This window comes from Dreissena polymorpha, chromosome 6, assembly GCF_020536995.1.
Source record: "Dreissena polymorpha isolate Duluth1 chromosome 6, UMN_Dpol_1.0, whole genome shotgun sequence".
In the NCBI taxonomy this organism is placed as follows: Eukaryota; Metazoa; Mollusca; class Bivalvia; order Myida; family Dreissenidae; genus Dreissena; species Dreissena polymorpha.
In genome coordinates, this window is record NC_068360.1 from 31173499 (window position 1) to 31193541 (window position 20043).

Genomic DNA, 20043 nt, shown 5'->3' on the forward strand with positions numbered 1-20043 from the left:
CCATTTTACTATTTCGGGTCATCTTGAACTTGACCTTTAACCTAGTGACCTGAAAATCAATAGGGGCTATCTGCAAGTCATGATCAATGTAGCTATGAAGTTTCATGATGCTAGGCACAAGTGTTCTTGAGTTATCATCCGGAAACCATTTTACTGCTTTGGATCACCGTGACCTTGACCTTTGACCTAGTGACCTGAAATTCAATAGGGGTCATCTGCGAGTCATGATCAATGTATCTATGAAGTTTCATGATCCTAGGCATAAGCGTTCTTGAGTTATCATCTGGAAACCATTTTACCATTTCGGGTCATCGTGACCTTGACCTTTAACCTAGTGACCTAAAAATCAACAGGAGTCATCTGCGAGTCATGATCAATGTACCTATGAAGTTTCATGATCCTTGGCATAAGCACCCTTGAGTTATCATCCGGAAACCATCTGGTGGACGGACGGACCGACATGAGCAAAACAATATACCCCCTCTTCTTCGAAATGAGAAAACTGCCCCCCTCCCAGCAGCCATGTTATTCAACTGACCGAAACCATTTTTGAACTCAACTCTCGTATCAAGGAAACAAATGTTCTGAGCAAACTTCGTGAAAATTGGGCCAAAAATGTGACTTCTACTGTGTTCACATGTTTTCACTATATACATATAGAGAAAAATGCCCCGCCCACTGGCAGCCATATTTTTTCACCAATCCCAACCATTTTCAAACTCGTCCGAGATATCAATAAAAGCAATGTTTTAACCAATTTTCATGATGATTGGGCAAAAATTGTGACTTCTAGAGTGTTTATAAGGTTTTTCTATAGCCAAATAGGGAAAACTGCCACTATAAACATATAGAGAAAAATGCGCTGCCCACTGGCGGCCAGGTTTTTTCACCGATCTCGACCATTTTCGAACTCGTCCGAGACATCAATTGAACCAATGTTTTGACCAACTTTCATGATGATTGGGCAAAAATTGTGACTTCTAGAGTGTTTACAAGGTTTCTCTACAGCCAAATAAGGAAAACTGCCACGCCCACTGGCGGCCATGTTTTTCAACCGATCGGAACCACTTTTGAACTCAATCCAAGATATCGTTTAGACAAACATTTCGACAAAGTAACATGAAGATTGAATATAAAATGTGACTTCTACAGTGTTTACAAGGTTTTTCTTTTTTTTACCTAGTGACCTAGTTTTTGACCCGGCACAACCCAGTTTCAAACTCGGCCAAGATTTTATTGGGGCAAAGCTTTTGACCAAGTTTCATGAAGATGGGACAAGAAATGTGGCCTCTAGAGTGTTTACGAGCAAATGTTTACGGACGGACGGACAGACAAAGACCGGTCAGAAAAGCTCACCTGAGCAATCAGGTGAGCTAAAAATCTATCAGATTCACTTCAGCAAAAAGCCCAATCTATATTTAATAATCCAAAATCATGTTTAGTTCTAAGAGCACATTCCTTCTACACAAGAGAAAACAATTAAACAAGAAATTTGATATTTTTCCCTTGTTCGCAGAACATGAGCTCTTGGATCTGAAAATGCCCTCACTGGGCCTCAGATATTCTGAGAAAACTGCTTCAATATCTATACAACACCTGCTGTTAGAACTAATGTGGGTAAAAGTTGTAAAAATGTTAAGTTTAAACCTCTTCATGTTAGCTAGATTTCATATAAATCCTCAGCCTAGTTGAACCACACTCAAGTCCATTTTCTGGTTAGAACCAGTACTTGATGTTATTGGGGGAGATCTAAAGACGCTCTTACAGTGGCGATCGAACCCTTGAACTCCCACTTGCAAGGTAGACACCATACCCACTAGGATATGTGGATCAAACAACATCAGTTTATAATCCAGCAATGGGACATACAGCTTGACACTTTCACCTTTTAGCTATAGTGCTGATCTGTTGCATGTGTGTGTTCAGCCTTTCATCCCATTCAGCTGGTATCTCTGAATCTGTTACATCATGCACGTATCTGTACCCATAGTCTGTCTCCTGCTCAAAGTCGTCAGTCCTGAATGGTAAGTTTGCAAAACAAATGAGCTGCATCCTGGGAAAACGGGGCTTAATGCATGTGTGTAAAGTGTTTCCCCAGATTAGCCTGTGCAGTCTACACAGGCTAATCAGGGATGACACTTTCCGCCTTAACTGGATTTTTTGCTACAAAAAGATTTCCATTGATTTAACTGAAAATCACCATAAAAGCAGAAAGTGTTGTGCCTGAATCGCCTGTGCGGACTGCAAAGGCTAATCTGGGACGACACTTTATGAACATGCATTAGGCCCGGTTTTTCCCATAATCTCAGCCAGTTATAATTGTAATTATTGTTTTTACCAACCTGGAATAGTAGGAGGGCCTGTTTTCAACAACTGTTCCCGCATTTTTAAAAGGAATAAAAATTCTTGCAACATAAATTCAAAATCTGAATCTTGCATGTTTCTTTCCTATTTCAACTTACAATATCCAACAATGCTACGCTATTCTATTATCAAATATTAATAAGCACTGTGTTACCACTTGTCTTGTCCCGTATCAAGTCCAGTGTAAGTCATATCTTGATTTGCCCCATCAATGTCTGGCAAGGAGTCCTCATCAGATATGTTGTTGTTGATCTCTGCAAATGAAACAATACCATCTCTGTTAGATGTCCACTAACTCTACCAGTTGGGTGTGTCTAGAAGAGGGCATATCTCAAGAATGGTTAAGGCAATAATGCAATGCTTTACAGGGCATTATGTACAATACAAGCAAGAATACACAAAACCAAAACTAAAGTTTCCATTTATATGCGCAAATAATTTTCTGATGTTTCATGATCTAACCTCTTCACAAATAGTTAAAAACAGCCTCAATAGTGATGTATGTAACAGATATTTTTTGGTGTCAGTAAAATATGGATTTCAATTTATGAGTGATCAGAGAAAGTAATAACTAGAGCTTTGTCACAGACGTGACAAATACCCCCACATGCCGCATTGACACAGAATATTTTGCATGTTGTCGTCACACAAAACAGCGAACACTATGCTCAAAATGCACTAAGTGACCTAGTTCTAGGGACCCAGCATGACCCATATTCGAACTTGACATAGACATCATCTAGATACAACATCTGACCATGTTTGGTGAAGATTGGATGAAAAAAACTTGAATTAGAGAGCGGACACTAAATACTGACCGACAGACAAGCTCACTCCTATATATCCCCTAAACTTCGTTTGTGGGGGTATAACTTCAGGATTGCATAAATAGTAATCTACTGAAAGCAGCTAATGTTTTACCAGGTTTTCAATGCACTTCAAAATCCTGGTTGTTAAAATATGGAGGGCGGGTGGCATCAACCAGGTGGTTTCCAATATTTGTAGTAGCATAAGCTAATTTTGATGAAACTTTTGATGTAGCAAGCTGGCATGGAGACCTAATTTGATATTGTATTTAGCTCCTGCAAACTGAAGTGGCCTGATTTAGCCACAATCAGCATGGTGGTTTTGGACAGGCTGTTTTGATGAAAATTTTCATGACAGACACAAAAAAGGCAATCAAATATTATTTTCTGTACTTTTATGCCTAAAAAAACATTTAATGGTTACCGTTGTCGTTAAAGGACTGGTTTTGTCTGTATTTAATGTACATGTCCAGGTCTGCCCAGTCTGTTTTCCTTTTCACTAAGTTGACATTTGATGTAGTTGGTGCCTGGTTGAAATGGTTACTGAAGTGTTGCCCACTTTCTGGTGTACAACCTGGAATACACCATACGACTGTCATGGTCTAGTCTCATTGGTTATCAATGTTAAAAGTTAATGACCCCATAGGATATTGACAAACTTTTTTTATAGTACTTGATCATAAATGTAACTTAAATGCAGATAATCAACCCCCCTCCCCTTCACACAAAAGGCGTTTACAATATTTTTTGGTAGTGTATTATATTTATTAGAAACATATAAAGGGCTATCAGTTTTTTTGACACAGTTGCTTTTTAAATTTAAATTTACAACACTTTTGAAGGACAGAATGTCATGTGGTTACCAGTATTATGGTATCATTTGAAAGTTGAAAACAAACACAATCACAAGAAACCAACCGGAATTATTGTTTCTTCCAAGCTTGTCCCCTGTAATCTTGGCAGGTGTATATGCAAATCTTGACAGGTCTGGATGATCCATACCATTGTTGTACTGACAACAAAAATCAGTAAAGTATTGTGACCAGTAAGTGACATTGTTCACAGATTTCAATCAAAATCCATGAAAAGCAAACATACCTGAATATTAATTAAAGAAAAACAGCATCTGACACAAAGTTTTACCATAAATGTCTGTTATTTAAACCACTATATTTCCTTTACACATTAACATATATTTTAACATTTATCTACAGTAGTATGCAAATTTCATATTTAAAAAAAAAACTCATTTTACAGATCATTGCAATTTAAATATTAAACAGTATTAAAGTATTTTGTCAAAATATAGTTTTGTTTTCTATACATTTGTAAGGTATTAAAAACCAAGTTAAAGAAAATACACAAAAGTTATATAAAATATAAAACTCCATGTATACATTAGGTCTGATCCGGTTTGCAAGCCGAGGTGTTGGAGGCATTTTCTCTACCCACTTCTCGAGATTCTGAACATGTGAAGTCACTGCATTGCTGGACGTAGGCCTTGCCTTTGCCAATATTCCCTTCTGGCTATTGTTGGAGGCATGCCGTTTTGATGGGACACCATGTTTACAACATGGGTGGTTGCAGGTACGTTTGTTTCTACACTGGTGATGGCATGGCACCAAATCCCCCATATCTTCAAGCCTGTCCGAGAGTGTTTCCTGAATGAATTAACAATGAGTACCCAGTACATATAGTTTATCATTTATAAGGGGTTATTTATCAATTAATAATAATAATTAAACAAATATGTTCAAAGCAAAGAAGTGTAAAAAAAAAGTTAATTCATGGACAATTTATAAACATAATCACACACATTTTTAATTGTATTGCAAAAATCATAAATGCATATTGCATACCATGTGATTGGACATTGTCTGTTCTCCTAAATAGTGTGGAGTGTAGGTGCATTCAATATCTAAGCCAACTGAAAGAAAAATTGATGAAGTACAACGAATTAGCACAATTTTTTACATTTTGAAAGTAGCAAAATAAAACATATTTTGAGATTTCTTTATAATATGTTCAAAGACATTCACTACAGAATATAAAGAATATGAAAATATAAAGGATTATAAAGGATTTATCAAAAGAAAATACAATTTTCTGACACCAACTTTTTTTAGCCAAAATATATATTTTTTTAACTCTAAATTTGTGGACATATGGCCGATATGGGTATTTGTTTATAATTAATGACTCTAAATTTTCTGACAATATTACCGGTATTACACCTTGATTTTGCCAAATTTCTGTCCTGTTTTCGCTTATTTGGTGACACTTTGATCATAGGCTTTACAACCAGATTAAGGTCATAAAACCTGGCAGATGAATGCCTGAGGGCAATGGACCATAACATTTGCGTGATTCAGTAAAAAACCATGTATACTGGAAATAAACAATGGTGTCACCCAACAGCATTTTAAATGATATCATATGAAGTAAGCAGCATATGTTTAATGTTTTTACCTTTTTGTTCTATATCATTTTATGTAAAGGTAACAAAGCTTTGGCATGGTATTTTACATGCATGTTCTATTAGTCGTAGATAAAATGGACATTATACATGTACATGTTGCATCATATTATCCCATCATCCATGTAATATTTATTATTTTTTGTCTCAATTTTCAGACATCTGTATTTTTGGAAAAAAATTCAAAGCTTAATTTTCAGAAACAAATTTTTAAAATAATGTTCAAGTGTACAAAATCTTACAGTAATTACGAATTTTGAAATGTGACAAAGGAAATCATTGGACTTACTGTGATGAATTCAAATCAACATCAAGTAGTGAGATAAGCATAAAAACACCTAAGCAACCGATCAGTTTGGACCAAGGCATTCAAAGAGACAGCTTTATGTCCCCACCCTGAGTCTTTTAATATTCAGGTGGTGACATTTACTCCTGTGTGACAGACCCCTGCCTTCACCACACATATTTTCAATGGCATTAACTTTACATGAAAATCCTTCAATTAATGAGTATAGAAGATATGAAGAAGATACAAAAGTACTGCCTCAAACTATTTTGAGCGTCACGCTTAAGCCAGCATAACTGAGTCATGACTTGTTTAAGTTGTCTAAATGACATAAACTTTTAAAAACTTTAACCTTGCAATGTGACATTAAGGCAGCTTGCCTTTAGCACATGATCTCAATAATCTGATCCTTTATAGCAAGTGTCATGAAAAGTTGGGAAAAGATGTAGGAGTAAAGGAGCGGACACAAAATGTGTTTCATACAAAGTGACTTAAGGATGAAGAGCTTTTATTTGTGGAAGGATACTAACAATATGACGTTGCCATCCAACACATGTTCATTACAAGAAATGCAAATTTAATGTCTGTACCCTGCCCGATCAGATGTGGAAACGCCAGAGTGGCTTTGGGCAGCATCGGAAGCATAACGTTATCAAGAGCTGCCTGAAGCCAACCTCGCGTTCCCTCGTAAATGATAGGATATCATCACGGGAAATTCACATGGAATATATTGTCACACAAATAATAAAAACGAGCATTTTGTATCTCGTTAAATCTTTGTTACCAGATCACATCTAGCGTTGAGATTTTGGATATTGCTTTAAAGGGGCCTTTTCATTTTGGCATGCAATGAAGTTTGTTATTACTTGCTTTATATTGATAAATCTCAACATTGGATCTAAAGAGCGCCAGTTAAAATACAGGAATAAATTTAAAGAAAGAAAAAAAAGTAACTCTCAACTGGGCTCGAACCACTGACCCTTGGAGTAAAAGTCTATTGCTTAGACCACTCAGCCATCCGTGCTTATACAATGAGTGATGTTTTTTATACTTTATATAAGCAATCCTCTAAGTATCACAAAATAAAACGACAACAACAAAACTCTCCAAATTACTTAAACATTTTGATTTGCAACGCTTTATAATTTTCAGGCTTTTAAATTGTCAAAAGATGCATTTAATGCACATTTTAGAGCATGGTAAATGTTCAGTATTACTGTTTCCTCACAAATATCATAACAACAACGAAAAATAGCGAATCTGAAACATTTTTTAAATTTTGTCAATTTACCAAAACGTGAAAATGCCCCTTTAAGGAACACAGATTTTTTATGCGTTAACTTTATTTTTCGATATATTTTACACAATATTTGTTGATTTTGAGTTTGCTTTAAAGAAAGTTCTCAAATTTATTTTGATTTTCTAAAGGACTACAAATGCGCCAAAGTGTGTATCCAATAGGTAAAGGGTTAAGTCAAAAGCTACTTATGACAAAGGGAGAGTACCCCATTCCTGGCTGATATAATGGATGAAGAGTTCTGCCCCTTTGACAGCCCGTCTGACCTCCAGCCGCTTACTCCAGGACTTCTCTTTCATCAGCAACGCATCCCTGTGCAAAACATAAGCTCCATTCGAACCTCGTTCTGGGAAAACTGGGCTTAATGAATTAGCTTAAACAACAGTTGTCCCAGATTAGCTTGCGCAATTTGCAGAGGCTAATCTGAGACAAACCTTTCTGTCTAAACTGATTCATGATGTGAAGAGACATCATTTCTTTTATACCTAATGGTAAAATATGACATTTCTGCAGTGAAATAACAGCAGTGAAAATAAACCAATTGTTCTTGTCACCGGTGAAAAGAACAAATTGTCAGAACTCCTATTTCTATTTTTATAGTATCATAAATAATTTTATATATATTTTCTATGACCACGAGTGAATTAAAGTCGACATTCCACCGAATCCAACATATTTTCTTTTTCTTTTATGCTTTTTGACCTTTAATTTACATTGTAAAAGAGTTTAACTGGAGAATTCCGGTATAATGACGTCATTTCGTCACACTAATGACGTATTGAGGCACGCCACTGGTAGAAAGGGTAACTTTTCAGCAAAAGGGAACAGCTGCAGTCTTCGAAATTAGCTTTGAAAAGTTACATGCCAGTCGGGCCAGTTACTTAAGAATTTTTACATGCCCAACATATTTTTTACATGCCCAAACTTTTTCAACCAAAATAATAACAAATCACAACATTTTAACACTTACATGCTACACATAGTAAAGCAGAACATTTGTTTCAATAGTAGTGAATACAACTACATCTAATCAGTCACTAGAATTAAGACGGTCGATCGTTACACCAGTGCTCTTGAAAAGAGCGTTCTCTGGTGTCCTCGTACCATTTCTTGGCTTCCTTTTTCTCTAAAGCATTGTCAAATTTCTATTTTGGAAGTGCTTTATCGGGCTTAGCCCCATCAACATACCTAAGATACTGCATAACCTCTATGTCGACAATGACATTTGTTTACATTGACAAAAACGGAAGCGTATTACTTGATTGAAATGATCGGTTCAAAAAGCATCTTCTCGATTAATGTCTAGAGAAACCGTCGATAAGGACCGAATGTGACCGAACTGCATCAGTCAAAAACAATAACGATGACGTGTGCAAGCAGGTGTGTGTTGTTAAACCAATCAAATTTCATTGTTTTACAACTAACGGCAAGGTGTTTGTTCGCAAAATTGAAAAATAGATCTGCAAATATCAAGAACCGCTTACGATTTTTTTTATAAACTGTCAATTGGCTCAAATCATTTACATGCCCGGCGGGCCACAAACGTGAATTTTTGTATGTGCCCGGCAGTAATTTTACTCGCCACGGGCGATCGGGCGTGTGCTAATTTCGAAGACTGCAGCTGTTAAAAATTGTCTTGAAAAGGGGGCATAAAAGAAACAGAAAATGTGTTCATGTCAGTGTAAGATCGTTTGTTATTTCACTCGTGATCATAGAAAAAATAATATTTTCACTTGTGGCTGCGCCACTCGTGAAAATACATTTTCTATTATCACTTGTGAAATAACAAACGATCTACACTGACATGAACAAATGTCCTCTATTTCACTGAAAATTACCATTAAAGCGGTAATTGTCACCCTTTATTGATTACACAGGCTAATCTAGGACGACACTTAACGCAAATGCATTAAGCCCAGTTTTCACAGAACAAGGCTGATTTTGTTGAAATTGCTTGAGAATGATCAGTTAGAGTGCTATAAACAATACTTTAATTTTAAAATGATGCTAAAAGCAGCTGTAAGAATATATTACTTAAGTTGAAATAATCATTTGAACTTTTTGGAACAAGGAGAACTTGTATTTAATATATGTAATTTGTCTTTTATTGTTTTCTACATCAACATTTTTTAATGCTAGGTTTACAATATTGATGTTAATGAGTTTTATTGGTTGTTTCATATGTGTTCATTTTTCAAATAACTCTAGAATAAAAAAAATCTGGCAATGCCTTGTGAATATTGACTTAGTAAAGGCAGTAAAACCAAAAAAAATAAAACAAGAACTTGTCACAGTAGTGCCAAATCCCCGCAAAAATGTGTTTACTTGTATGAGAACATTTGTTTTAGAGAGTAAAATAATATTTGTAAATCATAGCACCTGTGTCATCTATTTACATTTCAAGGATCAATTAGTTATATAGTGTTGGAGTTATGCTGTAGAGAATAAAATATATGGAAATGGAAAAAAGAAGGTAATTAAAAAAATACAACCAATAGAGTTATGGTTCATGTTCACTGCACTTCTCCTACTTGCAATCTGTTTATATTTAAAGTTTAAGTAAATCCCTTCAGTAGATTTAGAGTTAAGCTCGGACTAAAATTTAGCTTGAAATTAAATAAAAGGGGAGATAATTAAAAAAACTAAGGTAGATAGAGTTATGGTTCTTGGTCACTGCACTTCTCCTAGTTGCCATCTGTTTATATTTCTACTTTCAAGTAAATCCCTTCAGTAGATTTAGAGTTGTGCTCTGGACAAAAATGTACTTTTAAATTAAATAAAGGGAGATTATTCAAAAAGTAAGGTTGATAGAGTTATGGTTCTTAGTCACTGCACTTCTCCTACTTGCCATCTGTTTATATTTCATGTTTCAAGTAAATCCCTTCAGTAGATTTAGAGTTATGCTTCCGAAAAAAGTTAGCTATGAAATTAAATAAAGGGAGATAATTAAAAAACTAAGGTAGGTATAGTTATGGTTCTTAGTCACTGCACTTCTCCTACTTGCAATCTGTTTATATTTTAAGTTTAAGTAAATCCCTTCAGTAGATTTAGAGTAAAGCTCGGACAAAAATTTAGCTTAAAATTAAATAAAAGGGGAGATAATTAAAAAACTAAGGTAGATAGAGTTATGGTTCTTGGTCACTGCACTTCTTCTAGTTGCCATCTGTTTATATTTAAAGTTTCAAGTAAATCTCTTCAGTAGTTTTAGAGTTATGCTCTGGACAAAGTTTTGGACGGACAGACGGACGCACAGACGGATGGAGACTATTACTATATCCCCTCCGAAAAATTTTCGGCAGGGATAAAAATTAAGCAGTCCTTATACATGATTCTTTGTTTATAGACTGTCATATTATCCTCATCTCCCACAACAAGAGTGCACATGTGGTTGGTGTTACATCCCAGATCTCGCAGCAAGTCCTGATTGGTCAGCTCTACAGTGATGACTATTTCTGCAGACGAGGAGCAATACCTTGCCACCTGAAGGAGGACATTCAAATAAAAAGTGTTCAAACTAGAGCTGTGTCACGAACTTTAATCAATAGTCTCGAACTGCTATGTCAGCTAAATTCAAGGGCAGACAACTCAGGAATGTCTGGATCATATGGGATGAAAAACTTGTTTCACCTATGCACTTCATAGTGATGGCATATATTTATATATGAATATATGAATGTACCGGTAATCCTTACAAACTGTGGAAGTTATTCCAGGTTCCACAAACTTATAATATTCTATGCAGAAAGACTGACTGGCTGACTCACCGTCTCAGTTTCTTAAAAATACCATTCACATGGTATTATTTTCTGCTATACAATTTATAGAACGAAGCCAGATACATAAGTGTCACACTTCAGGAAAATGGATCAAATTTGAAGTCATTCGGTCCAGCATGTTAACAAAGTTGCTTGTCCAAAACATTGCAAGGCCAAATAAAGTAAAATAAGTTACACAGACCGGGTTTACAAGTTTTCTTAAAAACCATAAAAAAATATTGATGACCGCTGATAAAACTGTTTTAGATTTAGGATGGGTGAATCTTTCAGTTATAACTCCATTTGATGCAGTACGTATGTACAATGTCTCTTCAAAATAAGTTTTCAAAAACAAACACATTTGTATGTGTCCATAGAAAACAAATATCCCCAGTATATTGGAATGTTTACAGATAACGTTAGGACACAAACACATGCTAAGAGACTTTGTATGACATGGGGATACATAATTATTGTTATAATTAACTATGTCTTGTACAATATTGGGAACCACTTCATCTATAGTTGAAAATGAGATGCATGTGCGAATTATCGTGTAAGTACCTGTTATCGAACAGCACCTATTATCGGACTTTTTGTTTTGGTTCTGTATGCACATGCGCAAAAGTGCGCATGATGTCACATTGATAAACAAATGGTCGCATATTAAGTCCATGACTAGTTGCCTACTTAGCTTGAAACAAATGCGCCGAAAACAGGTTAAAGGAATGCATTTATTGTTATTTACACCGTTTTTATGTGTTTTCGCAATAACTTTTTGAATGCATTTATCAAAACGTGCATTTACACACCAAAAAGCATATTTCCGTTTGCAATTTTGATTGCAGCAGACGCAGATTTTTTCGCCGAGTCCGGGTCACGTGATAGTTATGTGACTTTGTATATACTGGAGTAGTATTTATGAAGAGTCGGGTAATAGGTCATGTTTACATCGGCCGCCATTTTGTTTTGTCTGCTAGAGGTGACAATAACCAGGGAATCATTGTTATGAATTCTTGAAGGAAGTTTGCTGGAAAACTTTCAAGATAAATCATTCAATGATGGAAATGTTAGTCATTTGTTAAAATAAAATGTTTTTGTCATTTTAAGTGTTTCAATTTTAAGGTAATTTTATGTCATTTCTTAGGTGTTCGATAACTGGTTCGTCCACCATACATTCTCTGTTATTTATTCACAACTACTCAATACGAGTTACAAAGTGTCAATACAATTTTGAAATCAAAAGGTGGGCGTTCAATTTGGTTTTTGTTTATAAATAATTAAAATGGAAAACTACATGCACATTGCAATTCTGAGTAATGCTGCAACTGCACTGCAACTATAAATAAAACGGCTCCAATGGCAATGTTTACACCAAATGTACTCCTGATAATACACATTGTGACCTTCTTCTTGCCCTTATTACTTACACTTTTCCAGTGTTTTACCACTACAATTGTGTACATTTATATACATAATATATATGTAAACAGCTTTCAAACAAGCTCTGGAACAACAATGCGTACCTGTTGGATGGAAAGCTCATACTTGGGAAGCTTTGCTATAGACTCTCTGATTTGGTTTCCAAAAGGTGGGTGCCTGTTCACAATCTGGAGAACAACAAAACCTGTCTCAATGACAAATAAATCTTAATAGTATTTCACATTTGGTTGTTGCATATAACATTTCAAATAAAATGGTGTATGGGTACTGTTTACTGCCTCTTTGATGAATATTGCAATAAAAACTACATGTTTGTGCATAATTCCCAAAACAAATTATTGAAGATTTTCCTCACATAACCATCCATGTCACTAATACAAATGTTGTTGTGTCTCAGCTCACAAATTATATTAAAAAGTCACAGTGGTAGCTGCCTTGAAATTAATTTAGCTTTGTTCTGGGAAAACTGAGCTTTAAGCATGTGTGTCAAATGTAATCCCCTATTAGCCTGTGCAGTCCAAACAGGCTAAGCAGGGGTGAAACTTTACAATAGTATAGTGTTTTTCGTTTAAAAGACGTTTTTTCTAACAGAAAATTCTGTTTAGCTGTAAAATGTCGTCCAACACTGGACAACACTGTATGCACATGCATTTAGCCTAGTTTTCACAGAACAAGGCTCAATTCATTCCTTTAGAGCATTTTTAAGACACCAAATACAGATTCTTCCAAGGAAACAGACTCAAGATTTTCTCTTAAAGACTTAAAGTTTTCAATAGACCCAAAATAAATAGTTAGGAACTAAAAACTCAATTAAATATGATACAGTAAATGTGTACAAACTCACATACAATTGCAAATAAAATGGAGTTTCAAAAGTAGAATAAGATGCTATAATGAAAACATAAATTGTAATGTTGTCTTTCTTTTTCAGTTTGTATTTGGAGTTTGTACAGGTATTTCTTAAATAGCAAACTCTTACCAGTTCAATTTCTCTTGGGTTAGTTTCCTTGAGTTTGTCAAAGGTTGTCAATCCAGCATTCACCAGGGCAGTAGACAGGGCTGGACCTTGAAACATTGACCAAACTATTTATAATTACCTTTTTTTCACAAGCATGAACACCAACACTTTGTAATACATTTGATGAAAAAGAAACAGGCAGAAAATGATGGTATTAATCACTTAAGAATGTACATAATCTGCAAGGTAAGAACATGTGATGCAAAAAAGCTTTGCCATTTCAGATTTCTTATGTCTTGCTCTACATACTCAATTCATCATCAACATTGTCAATTTCTGCATACATAAGCATGAACAAAAAACTTAATTCCGTGACTTCTTTACTTTGGTATCAAAATGCAATGTTTAGTGTTAAATGTGTAACAATTTTATAATTACGATTGAGATATGTCAATCAAGATACAGCAGTCCCAAACTCAGGGAAGAATTGAATTGCGTTCTGGGAAAACAGAACTTAATGCATGTACATCAAGTGTCATCTCAGATGAGACCGTGCAGTCCCCACAGGCTAGTGCATCAAGTGTCATCTCAGATGAGACCGTGCAGTCCCCACAGGCTGGCATCAAGTGTCATCTCAGATGAGACCGTGCAGTCCCCACAGGCTATGCATGTACATCAAGTGTCATCTCAGATGAGACCGTGCAGTCCCCACAGGCTAGTGCATCAAGTGTCATCTCAGATGAGACCGTGCAGTCCCCACAGGCTGGCATCAAGTGTCATCTCAGATGAGACCATGCAGTCCCCACAGGCTAGTGCATCAAGTGTCATCTCAGATGAGACCGTGCAGTCCCCACAGGCTAGTGCATCAAGTGTCATCTCAGATGAGACCGTGCAGTCCCCACAGGCTGACATCAAGTGTCATCTCAGATGAGACCGTGCAGTCCCCACAGGCTGACATCAAGTGTCATCTCAGATGAGACCGTGCAGTCTCCACAGGCTGGCATCAAGTGTCATCTCAGATGAGACCGTGCAGTCTCCACAGGCTGGCATCAAGTGTCATCTCAGATGAGACCGTGCAGTCCCCACAGGCTGGCATCAAGTGTCATCTCAGATGAGACCGTGCAGTCCCCACAGGCTAGTGCATCAAGTGTCATCTCAGATGAGACCGTGCAGTCCCCACAGGCTAGTGCATCAAGTGTCATCTCAGATGAGACCGTGCAGTCCCCACAGGCTAGTGCATCAAGTGTCATCTCAGATGAGACCGTGCAGTCCCCACAGGCTGGCATCAAGTGTCATCTCAGATGAGACCGTGCAGTCCCCAAAGGCTAGTGCAACAAGTGTCATCTCAGATGAGACCGTGCAGTCCCCACAGGCTGACATCAAGTGTCATCTCAGATGAGACCGTGCAGTCCCCACAGGCTAGTGCATCAAGTGTCATCTCAGATGAGACCGTGCAGTCCCCACAGGCTATGCATGTGCATCAAGTGTCATCTCAGATGAGACCGTGCAGTCCCCACAGGCTAGTGAATCAAGTGTCATCTCAGATGAGACCGTGCAGTCCCCACAGGCTAGTGCATCAAGTGTCATCTCAGATGAGACCGTGCAGTCCCCACAGGCTAGTGCATCAAGTGTCATCTCAGATGAGACCATGCAGTCCCCACAGGCTGACATCAAGTGTCATCTCAGATGAGACCGTGCAGTCCCCACAGACTGGCATCAAGTGTCATCTCAGATGAGACCGTGCAGTCCCCACAGGCTGGCATCAAGTGTCATCTCAGATGAGACCGTGCAGTCCCCACAGGCTGACATCAAGTGTCATCTCAGATGAGACCGTGCAGTCCCCACAGGCTGACATCAAGTGTCATCTCAGATGAGACCATGCAGTCTCCACAGGCTGGCATCAAGTGCCATCTCAGATGAGACCGTGCAGTCTTCACAGGCTGGCATCAAGTGTCATCTCAGATGAGACCGTGCAGTCCCCACAGACTGGCATCAAGTGTCATCTAAGATGAGACCGTGCAGTCCCCACAGGCTAGTGCATCAAGTGTCATCTCAGATGAGACCGTGCAGTCCCCACAGGCTGACATCAAGTGTCATCTCAGATGAGACCGTACAGTCCCCACAGGCTGGCATCAAGTGTCATCTCAGATGAGACCGTGCAGTCCCCACAGGCTGGCATCAAGTGTCATCTCAGATGAGACCGTGCAGTCCCCACAGGCTGACATCAAATGTCATCTCAGATGAGACCGTGCAGTCCCCACAGGCTGGCATCAAGTGTCATCTCAGATGAGACCGTGCAGTCCCCACAGGCTGACATCAAGTGTCATCTCAGATGAGACCGTGCAGTCCCCACAGGCTATGCATGTGCATCAAGTGTCATCTCAGATGAGACCGTGCAGTCTCCACAGGCTGGCATCAAGTGTCATCTCAGATGAGACCGTGCAGTCCCCACAGGCTAGTGCATCAAGTGTCATCTCACATGAGACCGTGCAGTCCCCACAGGCTGGCATCAAGTGTCATCTCAGATGAGACCGTGCAGTCCCCACAGGCTGGCATCAAGTGTCATCTCAGATGAGACCGTGCAGTCCCCACAGGCTGACATCAAGTGTCATCTCAGATGAGACCGTGCAGTCTCCACAGGCTGGCATCAAGTGTCATCTCAGATGAGACCGTGCAGTCCCCACAGGCTGACATCAAGTGTCATCTCAGATGAGACCGTGCAGTCCCCACAGGCTGACATCAAGTGTCATCTCAGATGAGACCGTGCAGTCCCCACAGGCTGACATCAAGTGTCATCTCAGATGAGACCGTGCAGTCCCCACAGGCTATGCATGTACATCAAGTGTCATCTCAGATGAGACCGTGCAGTCCCCACAGGCTGGCATCAAGTGTCATCTCAGATGAGACCGTGCAGTCCCCACAGGCTGGCATCAAGTGTCATCTCAGATGAGACCGTGCAGTCTCCACAGGCTGGCATCAAGTGTCATCTCAGATGAGACCGTGCAGTCCCCACAGGCTAGTGCATCAAGTGTCATCTCAGATGAGACTGTGCAGTCCCCACAGGCTGGCATCAAGTGTCATCTCAGATGAGACCATGCAGTCCCCACAGGCTGGCATCAAGTGTCATCTCAGATGAGACCGTGCAGTCCCCACAGGCTATGCATGTGCATCAAGTTTCATCTCAGATGAGACCGTGCAGTCTCCACAGGCTATGCATGTGCATCAAGTGTCATCTCAGATGAGACCGTGCAGTCTCCACAGGCTGGCATCAAGTGTCATCTCAGATGAGACCGTGCAGTCCCCACAGGCTAGTGCATCAAGTGTCATCTCAGATGAGACCGTGCAGTCCCCACAGGCTATGCATGTGCATCAAGTGTCATCTCAGATGAGACCGTGCAGTCCCCACAGGCTGGCATCAAGTGTCATCTCAGATGAGACCGTGCAGTCTCCACAGGCTGGCATCAAGTGTCATCTCAGATGAGACCGTGCAGTCCCCACAGGCTGGCATCAAGTGTCATCTCAGATGAGACCGTGCAGTCCCCACAGGCTGGCATCAAGTGTCATCTCAGATGAGACCGTGCAGTCCCCACAGGCTATGCATGTGCATCAAGTGTCATCTCAGATGAGACCGTGCAGTCTCCACAGGCTGGCATCAAGTGTCATCTCAGATGAGACCGTGCAGTCCCCACAGGCTAGTGCATCAAGTGTCATCTCAGATGAGACCGTGCAGTCCCCACAGGCTAGTGCATCAAGTGTCATCTCAGATGAGACCGTGCAGTCCCCACAGGCTATGCATGTGCATCAAGTGTCATCTCAGATGAGACCGTGCAGTCCCCACAGGCTATGCATGTGCATCAAGTGTCATCTCAGATGAGACCGTGCAGTCCCCACAGGCTAGTGCATCAAGTGTCATCTCAGATGAGACCGTGCAGTCTCCACAGGCTGGCATCAAGTGTCATCTCAGATGAGACCGTGCAGTCCCCACAGGCTGGCATCAAGTGTCATCTCAGATGAGACCGTGCAGTTCCCACAGGCTGGCATCAAGTGTCATCTCAGATGAGACCGTGCAGTCCCCACAGGCTGACATCAAGTGTCATCTCAGATGAGACCGTGCAGTCCCCACAGGCTGGCATCAAGTGTCATCTCAGATGAGACCGTGCAGTCCCCACAGGCTGGCATCAAGTATCATCTCAGATGAGACCGTGCAGTCCCCACAGGCTAGTGCATCAAGTGTCATCTCAGATGAGACCGTGCAGTCCCCACAGGCTATGCATGTGCATCAAGTGTCATCTCAGATGAGACCGTGCAGTCCCCACAGGCTGGCATCAAGTGTCATCTCAGATGAGACCGTGCAGTCCCCACAGGCTAGTGCATCATGTGTCATCTCAGATGAGACCGTGCAGTCCCCACAGGCTATGCATGTGCATCAAGTGTCATCTCAGATGAGACCGTGCAGTCCCCACAGACTGGCATCAAGTGTCATCTCAGATGAGACCGTGCAGTCCCCACAGGCTAGTGCATCAAGTGTCATCTCAGATGAGACCGTGCAGTCCCCACAGGCTAGTACATCAAGTGTCATCTCAGATGAGACCGTGCAGTCCCCACAGGCTGGCATCAAGTGTCATCTCAGATGAGACCGTGCAGTCCCCACAGGCTGGCATCAAGTGTCATCTCAGATGAGACCGTGCAGTCCCCACAGGCTGGCATCAAGTGTCATCTCAGATGAGACCGTGCAGTCCCCACAGGCTGGCATCAAGTGTCATCTCAGATGAGACCGTGCAGTCCCCACAGGCTGGCATCAAGTGTCATCTCAGATGAGACCGTGCAGTCCCCACAGGCTGGCATCAAGTGTCATCTCAGATGAGACCGTGCAGTCCCCACAGGCTAGTGCATCAAGTGTCATCTCAGATGAGACCGTGCAGTCCCCACAGGCTGGCATCAAGTGTTATCTCAGATGAGACCGTGCAGTCCCCACAGGCTGGCATCAAGTGTCATCTCAGATGAGACCGTGCAGTCCCCACAGGCTAGTGCATCAAGTGTCATCTCAGATGAGACCGTGCAGTCCCCACAGGCTAGTGCATCAAGTGTCATCTCAGATGAGACCGTGCAGTCTCCACAGGCTGGCATCAAGTGTCATCTCAGATGAGACCGTGCAGTCCCCACAGGCTAGTGCATCAAGTGTCATCTCAGATGAGACCGTGCAGTCCCCACAGGCTGGCATCAAGTGTCATCTCAGATGAGACCGTGCAGTCCCCACAGGCTATGCATGTGCATCAAGTGTCATCTCAGATGAGACCGTGCAGTCCCCACAGGCTGGCATCAAGTGTCATCTCAGATGAGACCGTGCAGTCCCCACAGGCTAGTGCATCAAGTGTCATCTCAGATGAGACTGTGCAGTCCCCACAGGCTGGCATCAAGTGTCATCTCAGATGAGACCGTGCAGTCCCCACAGGCTACGCATGTGCATCAAGTGTCATCTCAGATGAGACCGTGCAGTCCCCACAGGCTGGCATCAAGTGTCATCTCAGATGAGACCGTGCAGTCCCCACAGGCTATGCATGTGCATCAAGTGTCATCTCAGATGAGACCGTGCAGTCCCCACAGGCTAGTGCATCAAGTGTCATCTCAGATGAGACTGTGCAGTCCCCACAGGCTAGTGCATCAAGTGTCATCTCAGATGAGACCATGCAGTCCCCACAGGCTGGCATCAAGTGTCATCTCAGATGAGACCGTGCAGTCCCCACAGGCTGGCATCAAGTGTCATCTCAGATGAGACCGTGCAGTCCCCACAGGCTAGTGCATCAAGTGTCATCTCAGATGAGACCGTGCAGTCTCCACAGGCTGGCATCAAGTGTCATCTCAGATGAGACCGTGCAGTCCCCACAGGCTAGTGCATCAAGTGTCATCTCAGATGAGACCGTGCAGTCTCCACAGGCTAGTGCATCAAGTGTCATCTCAGATGAGACCGTGCTGTCCCCACAGGCTGGCATCAAGTGTCATCTCAGATGAGACCGTGCAGTCCCCACAGGCTGGCATCAAGTGTCATCTCAGATGAGACTGTGCAGTCCCCACAGGCTAGTGCATCAAGTGTCATCTCAGATGAGACCGTGCAGTCCCCACAGGCTAGTGCATCAAGTGTCATCTCAGATGAGACCGTGCAGTCCCCACAGGCTGGCATCAAGTGTCATCTCAGATGAGACCGTGCAGTCCCCACAGGCTATGCATGTGCATCAAGTGTCATCTCAGACGAGACCGTGCAGTCCCCACAGGCTAGTGCATCAAGTGTCATCTCAGATGAGACCGTGCAGTCCCCACAGGCTAGTGCATCAAGTGTCAACTCAGATGAGACCGTGCAGTCCCCACAGGCTATGCATGTGCATCAAGTGTCATCTCAGATGAGACCGTGCAGTCCCCACAGGCTAGTGCATCAAGTGTCATCTCAGATAAGACCATGCAGTCCCCACAGGCTAGTGCATCAAGTGTCATCTCAGATGAGACCGTGCAGTCCCCACAGGCTGGCATCAAGTGTCATCTCAGATGAGACCGTGCAGTCCCCACAGGCTATGCATGTACATCAAGTGTCATCTCAGATGAGACCGTGCAGTCCCCACAGGCTGGCATCAAGTGTCATCTCAGATGAGACCGTGCAGTCCCCACA

General features: G+C 41.1%; 1 protein-coding gene across 4 annotated transcripts in view; it reads right to left on the bottom strand.

The window, feature by feature from the left end:
• The window catches only part of LOC127834108 (probable ATP-dependent DNA helicase HFM1), a 68019-nt gene that overhangs the window by 12892 nt on the left and 35084 nt on the right, over positions 1 to 20043 (bottom strand). For all 4 annotated transcript variants that reach the window (XR_008027815.1, XM_052359719.1, XM_052359720.1 and 1 more), the window contains exons 26-35: positions 13407 to 13492; positions 12511 to 12594; positions 10555 to 10709; positions 7438 to 7541; positions 5030 to 5097; positions 4568 to 4831; positions 4089 to 4182; positions 3595 to 3744; positions 2519 to 2618; positions 1886 to 2017 (exon numbers count right to left, since the gene is read on the bottom strand). Coding sequence is in view for 3 of the 4 variants with exons in the window: in XM_052359719.1 (XP_052215679.1) it covers positions 1886 to 2017; positions 2519 to 2618; positions 3595 to 3744; positions 4089 to 4182; positions 4568 to 4831; positions 5030 to 5097; positions 7438 to 7541; positions 10555 to 10709; positions 12511 to 12594; positions 13407 to 13492 (1237 nt within the window). In the remaining variant the exon portion in view is untranslated. The remainder of the gene's footprint in view (positions 1 to 1885; positions 2018 to 2518; positions 2619 to 3594; positions 3745 to 4088; positions 4183 to 4567; positions 4832 to 5029; positions 5098 to 7437; positions 7542 to 10554; positions 10710 to 12510; positions 12595 to 13406; positions 13493 to 20043) is intronic.